This window comes from Apostichopus japonicus, chromosome 13 (assembly GCF_037975245.1).
Source record: "Apostichopus japonicus isolate 1M-3 chromosome 13, ASM3797524v1, whole genome shotgun sequence".
Lineage (NCBI taxonomy): Eukaryota > Metazoa > Echinodermata > Holothuroidea > Aspidochirotida > Stichopodidae > Apostichopus > Apostichopus japonicus.
Genome location: NC_092573.1, coordinates 2,024,963 through 2,038,762, shown reverse-complemented (window position 1 = coordinate 2,038,762; position 13,800 = coordinate 2,024,963). Strand labels below are relative to the sequence as shown.

At 36.6% G+C, this 13,800-nt stretch overlaps 1 protein-coding gene across 1 annotated transcript; it reads right to left on the bottom strand.

Moving 5' to 3' along the window:
• Positions 1-726: 726 nt before the first annotated feature.
• Positions 727-6,694, bottom strand: LOC139978821 (synaptotagmin-6-like). Its single transcript, XM_071989336.1, has 3 exons — positions 5,203-6,694; positions 3,473-3,584; positions 727-2,414 (listed from the first exon to the last, which is right to left on the bottom strand). Exons 1-3 carry the CDS (start codon positions 6,490-6,492, stop codon positions 2,077-2,079), a joined length of 1,740 nt encoding a protein of 579 aa, XP_071845437.1. The 5' UTR covers positions 6,493-6,694; the 3' UTR covers positions 727-2,076.
• Between the last annotated feature and the right edge of the window lie 7,106 nt (positions 6,695-13,800).

The window sequence follows — 13,800 nt, the reverse complement described above, 5'->3', positions numbered from 1 at the left end:
TGGAGTCGCAGGTCGCATCCCAAACATTAGGTATGTAGGCATGCTAAACATTCATTCAAGCATTGTAGTGTCACTGCAATACTTCATCATGTGTTGAGGCCTACATCACCCAGCTATTTTATTGTTTGACATTTACAAACAAGCCCTGAAAAGAAAGTTTGTTTTAAATTTTATAGCAGTTTTCTTATAGAACATGCACTCACACATATTACTATTTGACCCACACAGCCGAAAAAAGAGGGAGATTGTAACGTTATTGATATATCGTCTGTAATATCGAATCTAGAATAGACGGACGTATATCAGCGTCACTATTATGGTACTATGTTTAATAATGCGCGGCGGCAGGGGGATGTGCCAGAACATCATTATGATGGATGTGATGGTGTACAACCCACCCCCCACCCACCCACCCCTGCCTCCCCAACCTTGAGTGTAGACCATAGGCAATATTATGCCATGGATGCATGGGAATTGGTTTCAACGACCCCAGGGTCTAACATTTTCTTCTTTTGAAATTCTGGATCCGTCCATGCAACCCTCCGCCCCAACTGAGACTTAAACTCTGGCCCAGAAAGAATACCATAGAGACAATGATACGTTATTTTTCTGTTCATCGTTTATATATTTTCATTTCTATTTCTTTTCATCTCTTTCTGTAAATCCAAAATATTGTAATAAAAATCGTCCAATTCTCCTCACCAGTTTGTTATATATACATATATATATATATATATATATTTATCTATATCTATACAACCAGAGATGTTCATATACGCTATTCACTTTCCATATCGTATATTCAAACAACGTGTAATGCACAAACGAAACAGTGAAATACACTGTATCAAGGTAATAACGTACAAATATTCTTTAAAAAAAGTTGTGCATGAAGAAAATGCTGCGATGTTTCTTCGACCATAGACATTTGTTAACTGAACATCCGAATATATATATATATATATATATATATATATATATATATATATATATACATATTGGTCGGAACCTTTCCTATACCCACCTTTATTTGCATTGTATAGTGGGTATCAAAATATAGTACTGTTTCATATTTACGTTCAAGTAACACAACCTGAAGCATATACGAAGGTTACTCATTGAAGAGAAAGAAAAATCCTAAACTGTTTGGCAAAAGGTTTCCGGACCCCATTATGATGTGTACCTCTCTGTACCAAAAATGTCTTCACTATATATAATTTAATTTCATATATAATATGCGTGCGGATTGATCCCACACAACAATAAAGAAAAGCAATTGTGGTGTTGTTTTTCTTTAAAGATTTTTTAATTGCTCCAATGATTTGTAATTAATCACGTTTTGTATGCGAAGTTGCATGCATTGTATCACCCATTCAGTTAAACAATGTCGACAGACGTAACCAGTATACACCTGTATACGTAGGTTGTACAGATTTCGCTAATGACTGGCTATTTTAAAGTTCAAGTTTATACCTATTACCGCGATCTTAATACAACCTACGTTCAAGCGTGCTCGTAATTGGATAACTTCTGAAAATCCCCTAGGAGATGACGTCATTATTGGCATAGATACAAGATTGTCACTCTTAGTAAACAGTGAAGGGATATTATGCTCAATGTAATACATTTCACTAATTAAGTATACGTTGGGTAAATATTGTCAAAATTGCGCAAGTAATTGGATCTATTATATGCGTAAGAAGAAGACGCCACGTTGTAACGAAATATTGTGTGTTTCATCACTTAATTTGCAATATATATGTTAATATCGGACATATTGTGGTTTATATACCATATATCTGTACGAATATAAAGATACTGTAATGCTTTGTCATTTAAAATATTTAACTTAATCAGCTGTCGATGGTCAATCATCATCATTAAAGCATAATTTTTCAAGATGTTAAATTATCAATTTACTTTTCAAATATTTATTTTCAAATTATCAAATATAGATTCATGAATAATGAAAGGAAAAACCGTGCATTTCGGTTCGCCTCCTCGAGTTTGCGATATATTGCCAAATGGCAATATTATTCTATAGGCACTGTATTGTGTTTGAACTTTTTTTTCAGTTCACGGTGATATTTTCCCTTCGACAAGATGATGCCACTTGTTACATGGAAATCCTGGGTTTGCTAGCACCTCTTTCCAATGTTGTTGCTCCGACTCTTGAGTAGCAGATAAACCAAGACCGATCTGGCCGAAACTTTTATGTTTTCTCAGATGATCTTGACAGACAACGGTACATGTAACTGATAACCCATCTCTAAGATTTTGAACATTTGTCACAGGAAACGAAAATGCTTCTTTAAAGACCGGGTTGGCGTTCCATCGTTTTGTCTTGGTCCTAAAACTTTTCGTTCTCACTTCACCGTCAGAGATTTGAGTCACCTTGACTCGGACTTCGGTATCTATTGAAATTTTAAAAAAAAAATGAAAGAAAAAACGTAATTATTTGAAAAGTTCATATTTATTTATAAGTATAAATCCCCATTCGGAAGAAAACATAATCTGAATTCAATCTAAATCAATCTAAAATAAACAATAGTTGCTATTTATGATTCCAGGTAAATACTATATCCATGTGAGTGCATTCGTAACTTATTTTTATTTTATTGATTTATCGGTCTCTTTGTTCCTTGTACTTTCCTTTTATATTTTATTAACGATTGAGTTTATTTTTACCACATCCCATTTACAAATGAATCACACTAAATCAATCACACTACCCCACTGTATACGTCGACAAATTCTGTATTGAATTTTCAGAACAATAGATGGCAAATTTGCATTACAAACGACAGAACTATGCCTTTATGTAGTCGAGAAGATGATAATTCTATTTTCTCGATAAGTTTATTTCAAATAACTCCTTTTTGACTCCCCCAATAAAAATATAAGGTAAAAAGAAAGCAAAAAGGGAAAACACTATAATTTTCTGGGGGGGGGGTCTTTTTGCCTTCACACAAACAGACAGACATATATATCTTGACAAACACGGCTACCTTCACCTGTGGCATATAGACATTAGCTTCAAAGCTACACTCACCCCCGCATTCAGATTTTGAAAACAACTCTCGCGAGGTTTGATGACAGTTGCATGCGCAGAGAAACACATTGAGATTCTTATATCATCGATGCTCCATAAATTCCTCCTCTTTTTATTATTTTGTTGTTGATATTAAAGAATGATTGAATTGTAACGTGTATAGTTGTTCACATATTTACTACAGGGTCTACATTGAAACGTGTATAGTTGTTCACATGTTTACTGTCGAGGGTAATTGACTTTGAGATAAATACCGAGCAAGACTATAGGCAAGTGAAAGATCTCTATTTAGACATAGGATTAAGTCGACGGGATCATCCCACTCACTTAGTGGGTCAACAAAAACCCTTGCATGATGGGTTGCAAAAATAAATTAAAATATTGATAAAATTTACTCTAATATTGAGTTCTCATGCATACCTGGTAATCCGATAAAGCTTGAACGAGGCAGATCGCCGACCTTAACCACCGTCACTTCCAGAACCTTTCGTCTCGGTTTGTAACAGACACTTAAATTCATTCGGGTTGGATCCTGAGAAAAAGGGCAAAAGAATGAAAGGTTTGAAATGATTACACAAATCCAACAGTAGAAACTTCATTTGATAAACAACATAATGTAAACAATAAAGAACACAGATGAAAATACAATAGGTATGATGAGGATAACCCAAGGGGCAAAGTGGGCGGGATGGGGTGGGTATAGGCAAAAAAAGTGGACGGGATGGGGGTGGGGAAGGGACCAAATAGAGGTTTAACGAAATTTATAGAAAAACTGTACAGGGTTTCATTTCTTTTAGTTTACTTGCATTGTTTGTTCTTTAGTTTCCATTCAAATTTTTTGGTCATTTCATTTGGCCATTTTAGAATTATACGGAAAAGTTTGTTTTGGAAAGCCTAAAGAAGTTTCTCCGTATTTTTTAAATATCGTGCTTCTGTTTTTTGGCAAACCCTGATTAAACTGGTTGAAGGCAGCGTCTAGACTTGAACTATTCAAGCGACATCCAGTATCATAATTGTTGTATGTTATTTTGTTTATTATTGAACAATCATTCTACGTAAACCGGCCGAAAACAACACACATCAAAATCTTGTATATGTTATACCAAAATAGACTGCCTATATGGTATAAAGTGAAGTTAGTTTAATGTATATTATTACCCTGTCTTGGTATTGTTAACAATCCTATTAGGACTATAATATTTCTTCCATGGGTGACTTTGAAAATACTTCTTTTATTGTTTCCAAAATGTTAAGAAATTTTTTCTTTATTGATGGGAAACGGGACAAAGAAACAAAAGATGAAGACATTTTCATCGTTGGTAAATAAATCATATTATACTAATGAACCGTACAATATCACAAGTGCGTCATAGTTACGACACTAAATAACAATTCCACGCTGATTCGACTCAGTTGACGAACGAAGATATCATATTGGAGGTTTCTTCTTCCTCTTCTGTATGCACAAGGTTAAATTTAGCTATTGAAAAAACGTGGGTTGATGAAGCTTTATATTCTCCTTGAATTTTTACCATAATTCCTCTTTGACGAAATTGAGAGCAGGGATTTTTGAGTCACGATATTAAATTGACTTATAGGATAAAACGGGAAGGTTAAATACTGCAGTATAATGTCAACTTGGAATTGAAAAACTGGTCTGAACTATATGCATGTATGGATATGTTTAATTTTATGGATCCATTGTTGGGCCAAAGAACGAAATAATGTGTATATGCTCAATATCGTATTACAATAGCGAATATCATGACATCATACATATAAGATTATTTTTTATTATAAGATAAAGGTCGGAGGTGGTGTGGGACGCGAAACTAAGTAAAGTGGATTTGAAGCACGGTACATGACGTTAGGTTAATGTTTGACACTGATAAACATTACTTAGCGTTAAACATTCTATCGCTGATGTATATACAGATGAACACACTAAGCTATACCGATGGAAAAAATGCAGAATTTCAAGAACAAAATGATAATAATAAATATCCCTGAAAGCTTTTGAATCAATGAAATGAAACTCATATTAAAATTCAAAACGAAATCAACTTTGAAATATATTTTGAGAAATCTGTTGAAAATGGTTGTTGTGACATAATGTATGACAACATTATACTCGATAACTGAAATCTTACCTTTTCCATCTGCTCTTCGGCATGTAGGTCTTCCCGCAGTCTCTTCGTTGGGGACACTAGAAGGTGCGATAGGGTAGTATTATTGACCATGCCAAGGAAAACTGGACCTCCGAGGACATTTGTAAATTTTCTTTGCCGAAACACTCTGATTTGAAGACTGGCAATATGAACGTCGACTGGTTCCAGGGGAAACGTTATCTCTTGGTCGTAAATTGGATCTCTGGTATGCTTGATAACTCTAGTCTGCTGAGTGATCGAGCTATCTGTCATTAGTGTGACTCTAGCGTACGTATTCACTCTTTCCGCCGAACTGGTGGTACCAACATTTTCTGCTCGAAGGATTAACACTTTTAAGGTTTGTCTGGCGAAGTCATATTTCAGCCAGTATTCAATTTCTCCTAGATCGCGATGAGTACTAGCATTTTGTTTGACGCAAAGTGCGTGCAGTTGCTTGAGTAACTCTTGTCGCACGGTATCCTCTACATCGTGATGGCTCATTCTTTGTCTGGTTCCCCTCACGACTGGATCGACACTAAATCTCCTGTGGGTGGGCTTCGGCGAGCCACCCTCTGGAGTCGACGATTCAGAAGAATAACCCCAATCTTCGATATGGGTATCCTCGTTGAAACATGAAAATTTCCTCTGCAACCTGGTAGGCAATTGCTGGCATTTGGTCTCCTTCTGTGGCGATGTTTCGTTTTCGCTGATCGATGAGAAAGTCGATGTTCTGGATTTGGGTGTGGTTGGTATGGAGAAGTCGCTACCGTCACTCATACCAGAATCACATCTCGGTCGCGAAAGATAATGCCAGGCTTCCTGATCCCTTTCGACAGATGATGACTGATTTTTCGTTCCCAGTTGATGATGCTGCTGCTGTTTTGAACGGGAGTTATCGTGAAATAAAGATTCTTTCCTCGTCGTTGTTGGACTGATAATTATTCTAGGAAAGCCGTAGGATGTCTTCGCATGAGGTGCATGTTTCAATGATAAACTGAGATCGTAACCAGGGTCGCTGAAATCCAGTCCGGTAAGATCAGATGAACTTACTGTGTTGCTTCTTCGCAGTTCAGAACGAAAAACTCTCCAATCTGTTGATGAAAGTGTTAGACTTTCTGTTCGACGTCTTTGATAAGCACCTTGTGACCAAGTTGATCTCTCTGTGGATTTGGGTCTTTTTGGAATCTCGAAAGACGGAATAGATTGAGGACGTATGGCGGGACAAGATGAGCGGTTCACTAACACCCTCCTCCTTTCCGATTGAAATTTCTTCGTTTCTGGTGTTCCTTGCATCTTGAAGCGGCGGTTAACAAAAATGTCACAAGCGCACGGAAAAGTCGTATGACACCCAAATATGGAATGAACGCACAAGACATGTATAACACTTATATATAATTTTTTAATTTGCAACTCTACACGCTTTTCGGCTGAAGGAGAATTCTGATTGGCTAACGTTTCTTATGAATATTGATGAGAGCAATAGTCGAAAGTGGAGATACACAATTGCTTCTTTAATGAGAAATGCGTTGATTGGTAACATGTACAACGTTTAATTTATTTAGGAGTTTTTTTTTTTTGGCGGAATGTTGGCTCTAAACAGAGGCAATTTGAAAGAAGCTACTGACTGCAAGAAAATACATGAAGTATATGTCTGGTATTATAGCCTGACTAGGGACGGAATTTGATGAGTGAAGGTGGGGGGTGGGGGTTGGGGAGGGGTCTAAGGAAGACGGTCGGAGAAATTTTTCTGATTTATTAAAACCCTAAAAGATTATATGTGGTTCAGTATTTATAAGTTATATCCCTATACTAGTTTTGTATTTGAAAATATTATTCTGATATTTGCATAAAAATGTTGCCAAATTTATTAAGCATCATCAAAAGTAATAAATGGATATAAATAAGGATTTTATATAGCCTGAGTCATTGACATTATAAATAAGTATAAACGTATCAGAATTGTTGTGGTATAACCAACCAAATTAACGAATTGGATGAATAAAAATCCAACTCAAGGTCTGGGAAATTGAGGCGGAGGGCAAGTTGCTCCTCCCTCTCCCCCGTATTCCCGCCTACGGGCCTAACAGTATATATTTGTTGATGCTGTATTGGCCATTTTAAAGAGCGATGACAGAGTAGCGAATTAGGAAATGTTATTTATTGATGTTTGTTTGGTAAACAAAGACGTGAAGCTGAATATAGATGAGAGATTTGGATTGTAGAGCAAAACAACGAACAGATCAGATGAAGCAACTGATAAGGATATAGCAGGCATCATGCCAAATAAAGTATTAAAAGCTGAGAACTATTGAAGGTACAGTATATGGACAATATATATATATATATATATATATATATATATATATATATATATATATATATATATAAATATATATATATATATATATATATATATATGTATATATATATATATGTATATATATATATATATGTATATATATATATATATATATATATATTTATATATACATTTTTCTAAGATTGAAGACTTTCGAATAATTTAAGTACAATGTAAAGATATATGATCCTTCCGGCCACTTCTTTAGTTATTTTTTATCTCTTCTATGGAGGTATAGTCTATCTTTGCTGGCGTTTAATGTCTGTTATTTTGATGATACACGCATAACCTAACAGATAACTAATGTTTATCCCTTATCTCGTCAAAATTTATACTTACCTAACAGCTTAATGTCGAACTTTTGCCTGTTATTATTTCTCTCTCTCTCTCTCTCTGGCTCTCTGTGTGTGTGTTTGTTTACTCGTTTTGTAGTCTAACTGAGGACTTATTTAACAAAGGAATTCCAAGTCCTCATAAGTCATTCAAAGGAATCGACGCGGCCTCAGGGGAATTATATTGCTCTCAGGTATTTTGGGAGATTAGGGTGCGTGGATATGAACAATGGACTAAACAATAGGGTCCTCAGTCTGAATGTGAAACACAATTGCGTGAGTGTGTGTGTTTGTATTGATAAACTTAAATTATGCAAAGTAGATAATTCTTTAAAAAAAAGGACTGCTAATCACGTGGGCATATATCATTGCAATATTCTTTGACAAAATAAAAGATGTTAAAATAAAAGACATTAATTCTTCATATATTTTGTAACCACTTGACTAAGAATAATCACATCGTTTGACATTAAGACAACTATATCTCCGCCCTCTCACTTTTGTTTTGCTCGTCTTCTTCCTCTCTTCTTCTTTTCCTTGTTCTCTTCCTTTTGAGCTGTTTTGTAATATCAACTGTGATAGTTGGTTGTTTTCCCGGAGGTTCGGAATTTGGGAACAATCGAGCGAGATACTTGAGAAAAAAAAGAAAGAGGGATTGCTTTTTAGTTTGATCATCACTGATAAAGTGGGTGGATTGACACTTATAGATTGTTGAATGACTCTTAAAGTATATTTAGATTCGTCATGTTTAAGTTAAAATATGTATCACCCCCAAAAATAGATATGTTTATCCACTGAAGCCTGCCTGATGTACATTTTGAAAAAGTTAAAAAATTATATTTTATTTTAAGAATATCTCTAAAAGTAGAAATCTTTCTTTAGAATTGGAAACTAGTCCGTGCTTTTTGAATCTTAATCGATAAGAAGTGTTACCTACACAAGTGCCAGGACTTTCAGTAAATAAGCTTTTTTTGCAAAAAGAAAATAGTAAAAATGTTAAAACAAGAGAAAGAGAGAGAGCGAGAGAGGGTGGGGGGTGGGGGGGGGGGGGGTTGGGAGAAAGAAATAAAAATTGGATTTCGACTTGAATTAGACCGCAGAGCAGAAATACAGTCTCAACAATGTACCACCGTATGTACTTGCCCTTTTGAATGTATGCACGTATGTCGCGTTGTCCCGCTGTTTGTTACATATACAAGCTTTTAGCATTGGGTAATATGAATAATATAGCTCATAACCTTCATTTGGTATACCTATGGGTAGTTACGTACAAGGATTCGGTGGTTATGTCCATGTATGTTAGGAGCAAAAAAAAGGAGGGTGTGGGGTGGATGGGACAAAGCGGTCGCAAAGAATCCTCATGTGTACGCACCAATATACTCTCACTTCCAATATTTATGAAATTTCGAGCTACCAGTCGTCACGTGATGATACCGCACGCAACAGCATATGTGTTATATACTCAATTTAATCATTATATAACACCTTCTCCGCCGTTAATTGTGTTTACTTATAATCCGTTTATAAACTTAAAGCACTGTTTCGCAGTGTGTGCCTGATAAGAGCGCTGCGAGGATTTGGGTGGGTGGGTGGGTGGGTAGGGGTAGTTGCTTCACATTTGGCAATGCTATTTCCAGTTAAAGTATGACTTGAGACAGAATATTAGACTTGATGTGCCATAACCCAAGTATAGAAAGGGAAATAATGAGTGCTGTAGCAATGCTTTTGTAGCTATTTCGGGTTTCCAGTTATTCAGCTTTAAAATATGTGAAATTTACTGTAATGCTCATTTAAGGCTAAATTGATGATGATGTCGGCTCCTCAGTGCAAGCATTAATGTTAATGTTTATCCACTGTTCTCTTTTCTTTTCTTTTTTCTTATAAATTCTGGTAAAATCCACCATGGTTTTTGTGTTGCATTTGAAATATTTTTGAAATATTTGAGGAACTTGACCAAATGGTTTGTATATGTTAGAGTTAGTACACCAGCCACTTCGAACGATGAGCCTAAGATTTTTAATAGGTCATTTCTCAAATGTTGTATAGAAATACAACCTGTCATGACTGCAGTGTTTCTGACCGTCTACAAGATAAAACATGATTTGTTTTGCCTTAATTCACCCTGTGCATGCTCGAGAGATGATAAAAAAAGCTGTGTAAATGGGACAAATCAAATCTTCAACAGAAATAAATAACACTTTATGAGATTTAATAAGTTATCAACAGAGATCTTGCAGAAGCTTGCTTGCAGAATTTGAATACAACCATTACAATATATAACGGCACAACCACTGTGCGGTAAACAAACCTATTTATTTGCTTCGTCAATATTGAAATATATTTGATCTAATAATACTGATATTGTATTTAGGCTGATATTTTGGAAGAGCATGAGCCTTGTTTATCTCTGGGGACATGATTCGTATCCATCTACTCATTTCCTTCCTTAACTATTCGGAATTTCTAGGCGACAGCTTTCACTCCATCGACAGACACAAATGCATATGCACCAACGCAAACCTTGAAAAACGACTCAATATGCCGACAAATATTTGAAATTAAATTTGAGGTGGCATGATACTGAAGGACATTGTCACGTTTCTCTACCAATGGAGCTAGACTATACCCTAACGAGGTTAGCATAATCCCATCAGATCTGGGAGAAAAATTCATGTTTTGCGACATGTTATATAATATATATATATATATATATATATATTTATATATATATATATATATATATATATATATATATAGAGATTTAGATTTTTTCTATAGATTAGATTTTTTTAAATCGCCGTTTTATAAAGATCGGGGTTATGATATTCACTCTGAATACCTGAGATATGTTTTCGTGATCATGTTTATTTACCAAGGTTATATGGTGTATATCGTTATATTATTTTCATTTATAGGGTATGTTTAATGCCCCCACACTTCGCTTGACCGCCCCCCCCCCCCCACTACCAACACCCACGCAAGGTAAGTCCGGCTGTGAGACTAGAGTAACAGACTGTATACCTTCAGGATTCATAACTGTTTATATATTGTTTGCAGAGAGCGAGTATATATACTCTTTCTAAGAAAAGTCCCAAAAGATAAAGCCTGGCCACGTATAAACCAAGTAACTTTATTCACTCTCAACCCCAGCCGATATTTATCTACCAAGTCACCTTGTAACCATGATGGTGCACGTCAAGTGTTGGTACCACGAGTCCGTTGGAAAGGGAACAGATACCACACATGATTAAGGTTACGGTTGGTAAGTGATCTCATGTAAAGGGCTACTACACTGTGTAACGAAAAGCCCATGGGCTTAGATATTACACATGATCTTAGCTAAAAGACAACGTGAGGATGCGGAAGGGCTGGGGGCCAGAGGGAGGGGAAGGGGAAGCATGGTGGGGCCCAGGGGAAGGGTGGGGGTTAATGGTAGGAGTACCAACAGATTCTGATCATCAAACACATGTTAAACGTTAGCTTTAGAACCTATCACAAATATAGCGTAAAATGAAAGGAAATATGTATTAACTATATTATAACAAAATTGAGCCAACCACAAATTTATTTGTAAACATTAACTGGATTAACGTATATAGGTAATTTTCTATATATTTGCTGAGCTTACGTCATGGCAGGAGCTTGTTCATACCGGATACTCTACAAGCACTTGTTGACTAAGAGAGTAGCCGCATGTATCCCATGCATCATAGCTTGACAAGTCAAGAGAAAGGCAAACAGATGCCATTATTCTCTCCGAAAATCCACTCCAGTTTATTTTTCCTGTTTACGGCAAATACGTTCTTCATGTTGTCTAGATTGTTAATTTTTGATATAAGGGCTGCTTCCTTATTCGGGTAAAAAAAGATATGCCATGTCTCGCTTTATTATGAAAACGTCCCTGTGTTTTTTGGGGTTCTGTATTGGTAATTCTCATTGTTCTGCATTAATAAGTTTTAAGAAATAATATAGATAAATATCGACAAGGGGGAATGCCCAGCTTTGTTACTTGGTTCAGGCAGCTGGTAAATTTACTTACAGCATAAGTGTCAGTGGCGTATCCAGGATTTAAAAAATGGAGAGTGTGAGGCCATGAAGTCGTTCAATCCATACCTCGTTTGAAGGATCTAAAGCCACCTCCGACAGAAACAAAATTGAAGGATTTAGGCCTGAAATTGTGCATTTCCGAGGCACAAGTAGGCTATCAATTATAGGTCAAATAAAAGGTTGGACTAATAGTACTCTTTATTTTAATGTAGGATTGGAAAGGTGTTGTTCATCTCACGCTACCCCCTAGATCCGCGCCTAAGTGTAATTTTCGTCCGAACGCAATATCTTTCTTTATTAGGGGGTGGGGAGGGGAGAGGGAGAAGGAGCTGGAGGTGGAGGGGAGGGGGAGGGGGCGGGAGGGGAGTGGAGGGGTGAGGGAGGGGGAGGGGGAGGGCCCCTAGCTTAGGAATTTCGGTATACAGGGTGCATGCAAGCTAAACCCATTGGCGGGGATAGCACAATTATGGAAGGAGTATTAATATTGAAGGGATCTTCCAGAGATGAGTGGTGCCAGGTCTGGGGCAAAACCCAGCTGAAGTCAAGCGCTCCAACCCCCCACCCCACCCCACCCCCCCTAGTCTCCAGGTCACTGCATGTCTCCTGCTTCCGTCTGTGAGAAATAATCTGTCTTTGTGTACTGTTCTGTTTGTTTACAGTATTAGTTTATGTGTTCGGATTCCAAAATTAACCCTGCCGTAGAAGCTACACTTTTTATAGTGAGTCGAACGAGTATATATGTACAAACCCCTACACACCTGTATACTGCAATTGTGTGCGTCAGTTTCTTCCCGATTGGCTGGTCTATCTCCCTCATAACAGTTGCGTTTATGTACAGAGGGAGTGAAGAGCGGTAAATTCACAGCGTATGGGAAGCGTACATGTAGAATAATCTAAAATCATTTGTCACGCTCGAAATTATGAATAATCTTATGTTCAAGTTTCATTGAATAGATCTACTTTTCAGCCAATTTATACATGCATCCACATGCAATCCCTCATAATTGGATGTATGACAAGTCTCTTCCTTTATTCATATGTTCAATAATGTTACAGTTTGGATTTGAAAGGAAATCAATTAATTTCCTCTGTAATTATAAAATCATATACGCACAGGAGGGCAAGGAAATGTCAAACTAAACGACACACTACAGGAAGAAGACAATTGTGAAAAGAGGTTTTAACCTCTTGAAATAAGCCGGATAGCCTAAAAAAAAAAAAAAAAAAAAAAGATCTATGGAATTTGTCCATTAATTTGGACGTTTCATTGTTAGATATTTAAGAATCGACTTTTGTGAATATCTCAGCTTAATCTGCTCAGCTGCTTGGATCTCATATAGTTTTTCAGTTGAATTAGACACGGGATATCATATTTTATTTTGTGAAAGTGCGCCCCCCACAAAAAAACCGTCCCTTAAAAATTTGACTTGTGTGACCATTATTTAACCCTCTAACATAATACGTGACATTGTCGGTTAACCTACATTCTACATAAGTAATGAATAAAAGGATAGTTAAAGCATCCCTACAGTTTTGTATCCTTTGCATCCATTACTACGTGAGGCACAAGGGCGGCGGAAGCACTTTTAATCTGGGGGGGGGGGGCACCGACATCAAAGGGCACTTTGCAGAAATTCGATTGGACTGATGCAGCCTTATATTTAGTACCCTTTATAACTCTTATTATATTATCTTATTTGCGTATACACATCACTCCATCAACACCCCCCCCCCCCCCTCAAGGAAAATATGCATACTAGCACTGCAATATTCAATGTGCAAATTGGGAAACAAGGAACAAGTTTTCTTTTGAGACAAAATGAGGTGAAATCATGCTAGTTGCTAATGTAGGAATCTTCCGAA

Excerpts from the sequence above, each read along its gene's own strand:
- LOC139978821 (XM_071989336.1), bottom strand. The coding sequence starts at position 6,492 with ATGCAAGGAACACCAGAAACGAAGAAATTTCAATCGGAAAGGAGGAGG. Across the intron at positions 3,585-5,202 it reads CCGAAGAGCAGATGGAAAAG|GATCCAACCCGAATGAATTT; the intron begins GTAAGATTTCAG and ends CCTTTTTCTCAG. Across the intron at positions 2,415-3,472 it reads AAGCTTTATCGGATTACCAG|ATACCGAAGTCCGAGTCAAG; the intron begins GTATGCATGAGA and ends AAATTTCAATAG.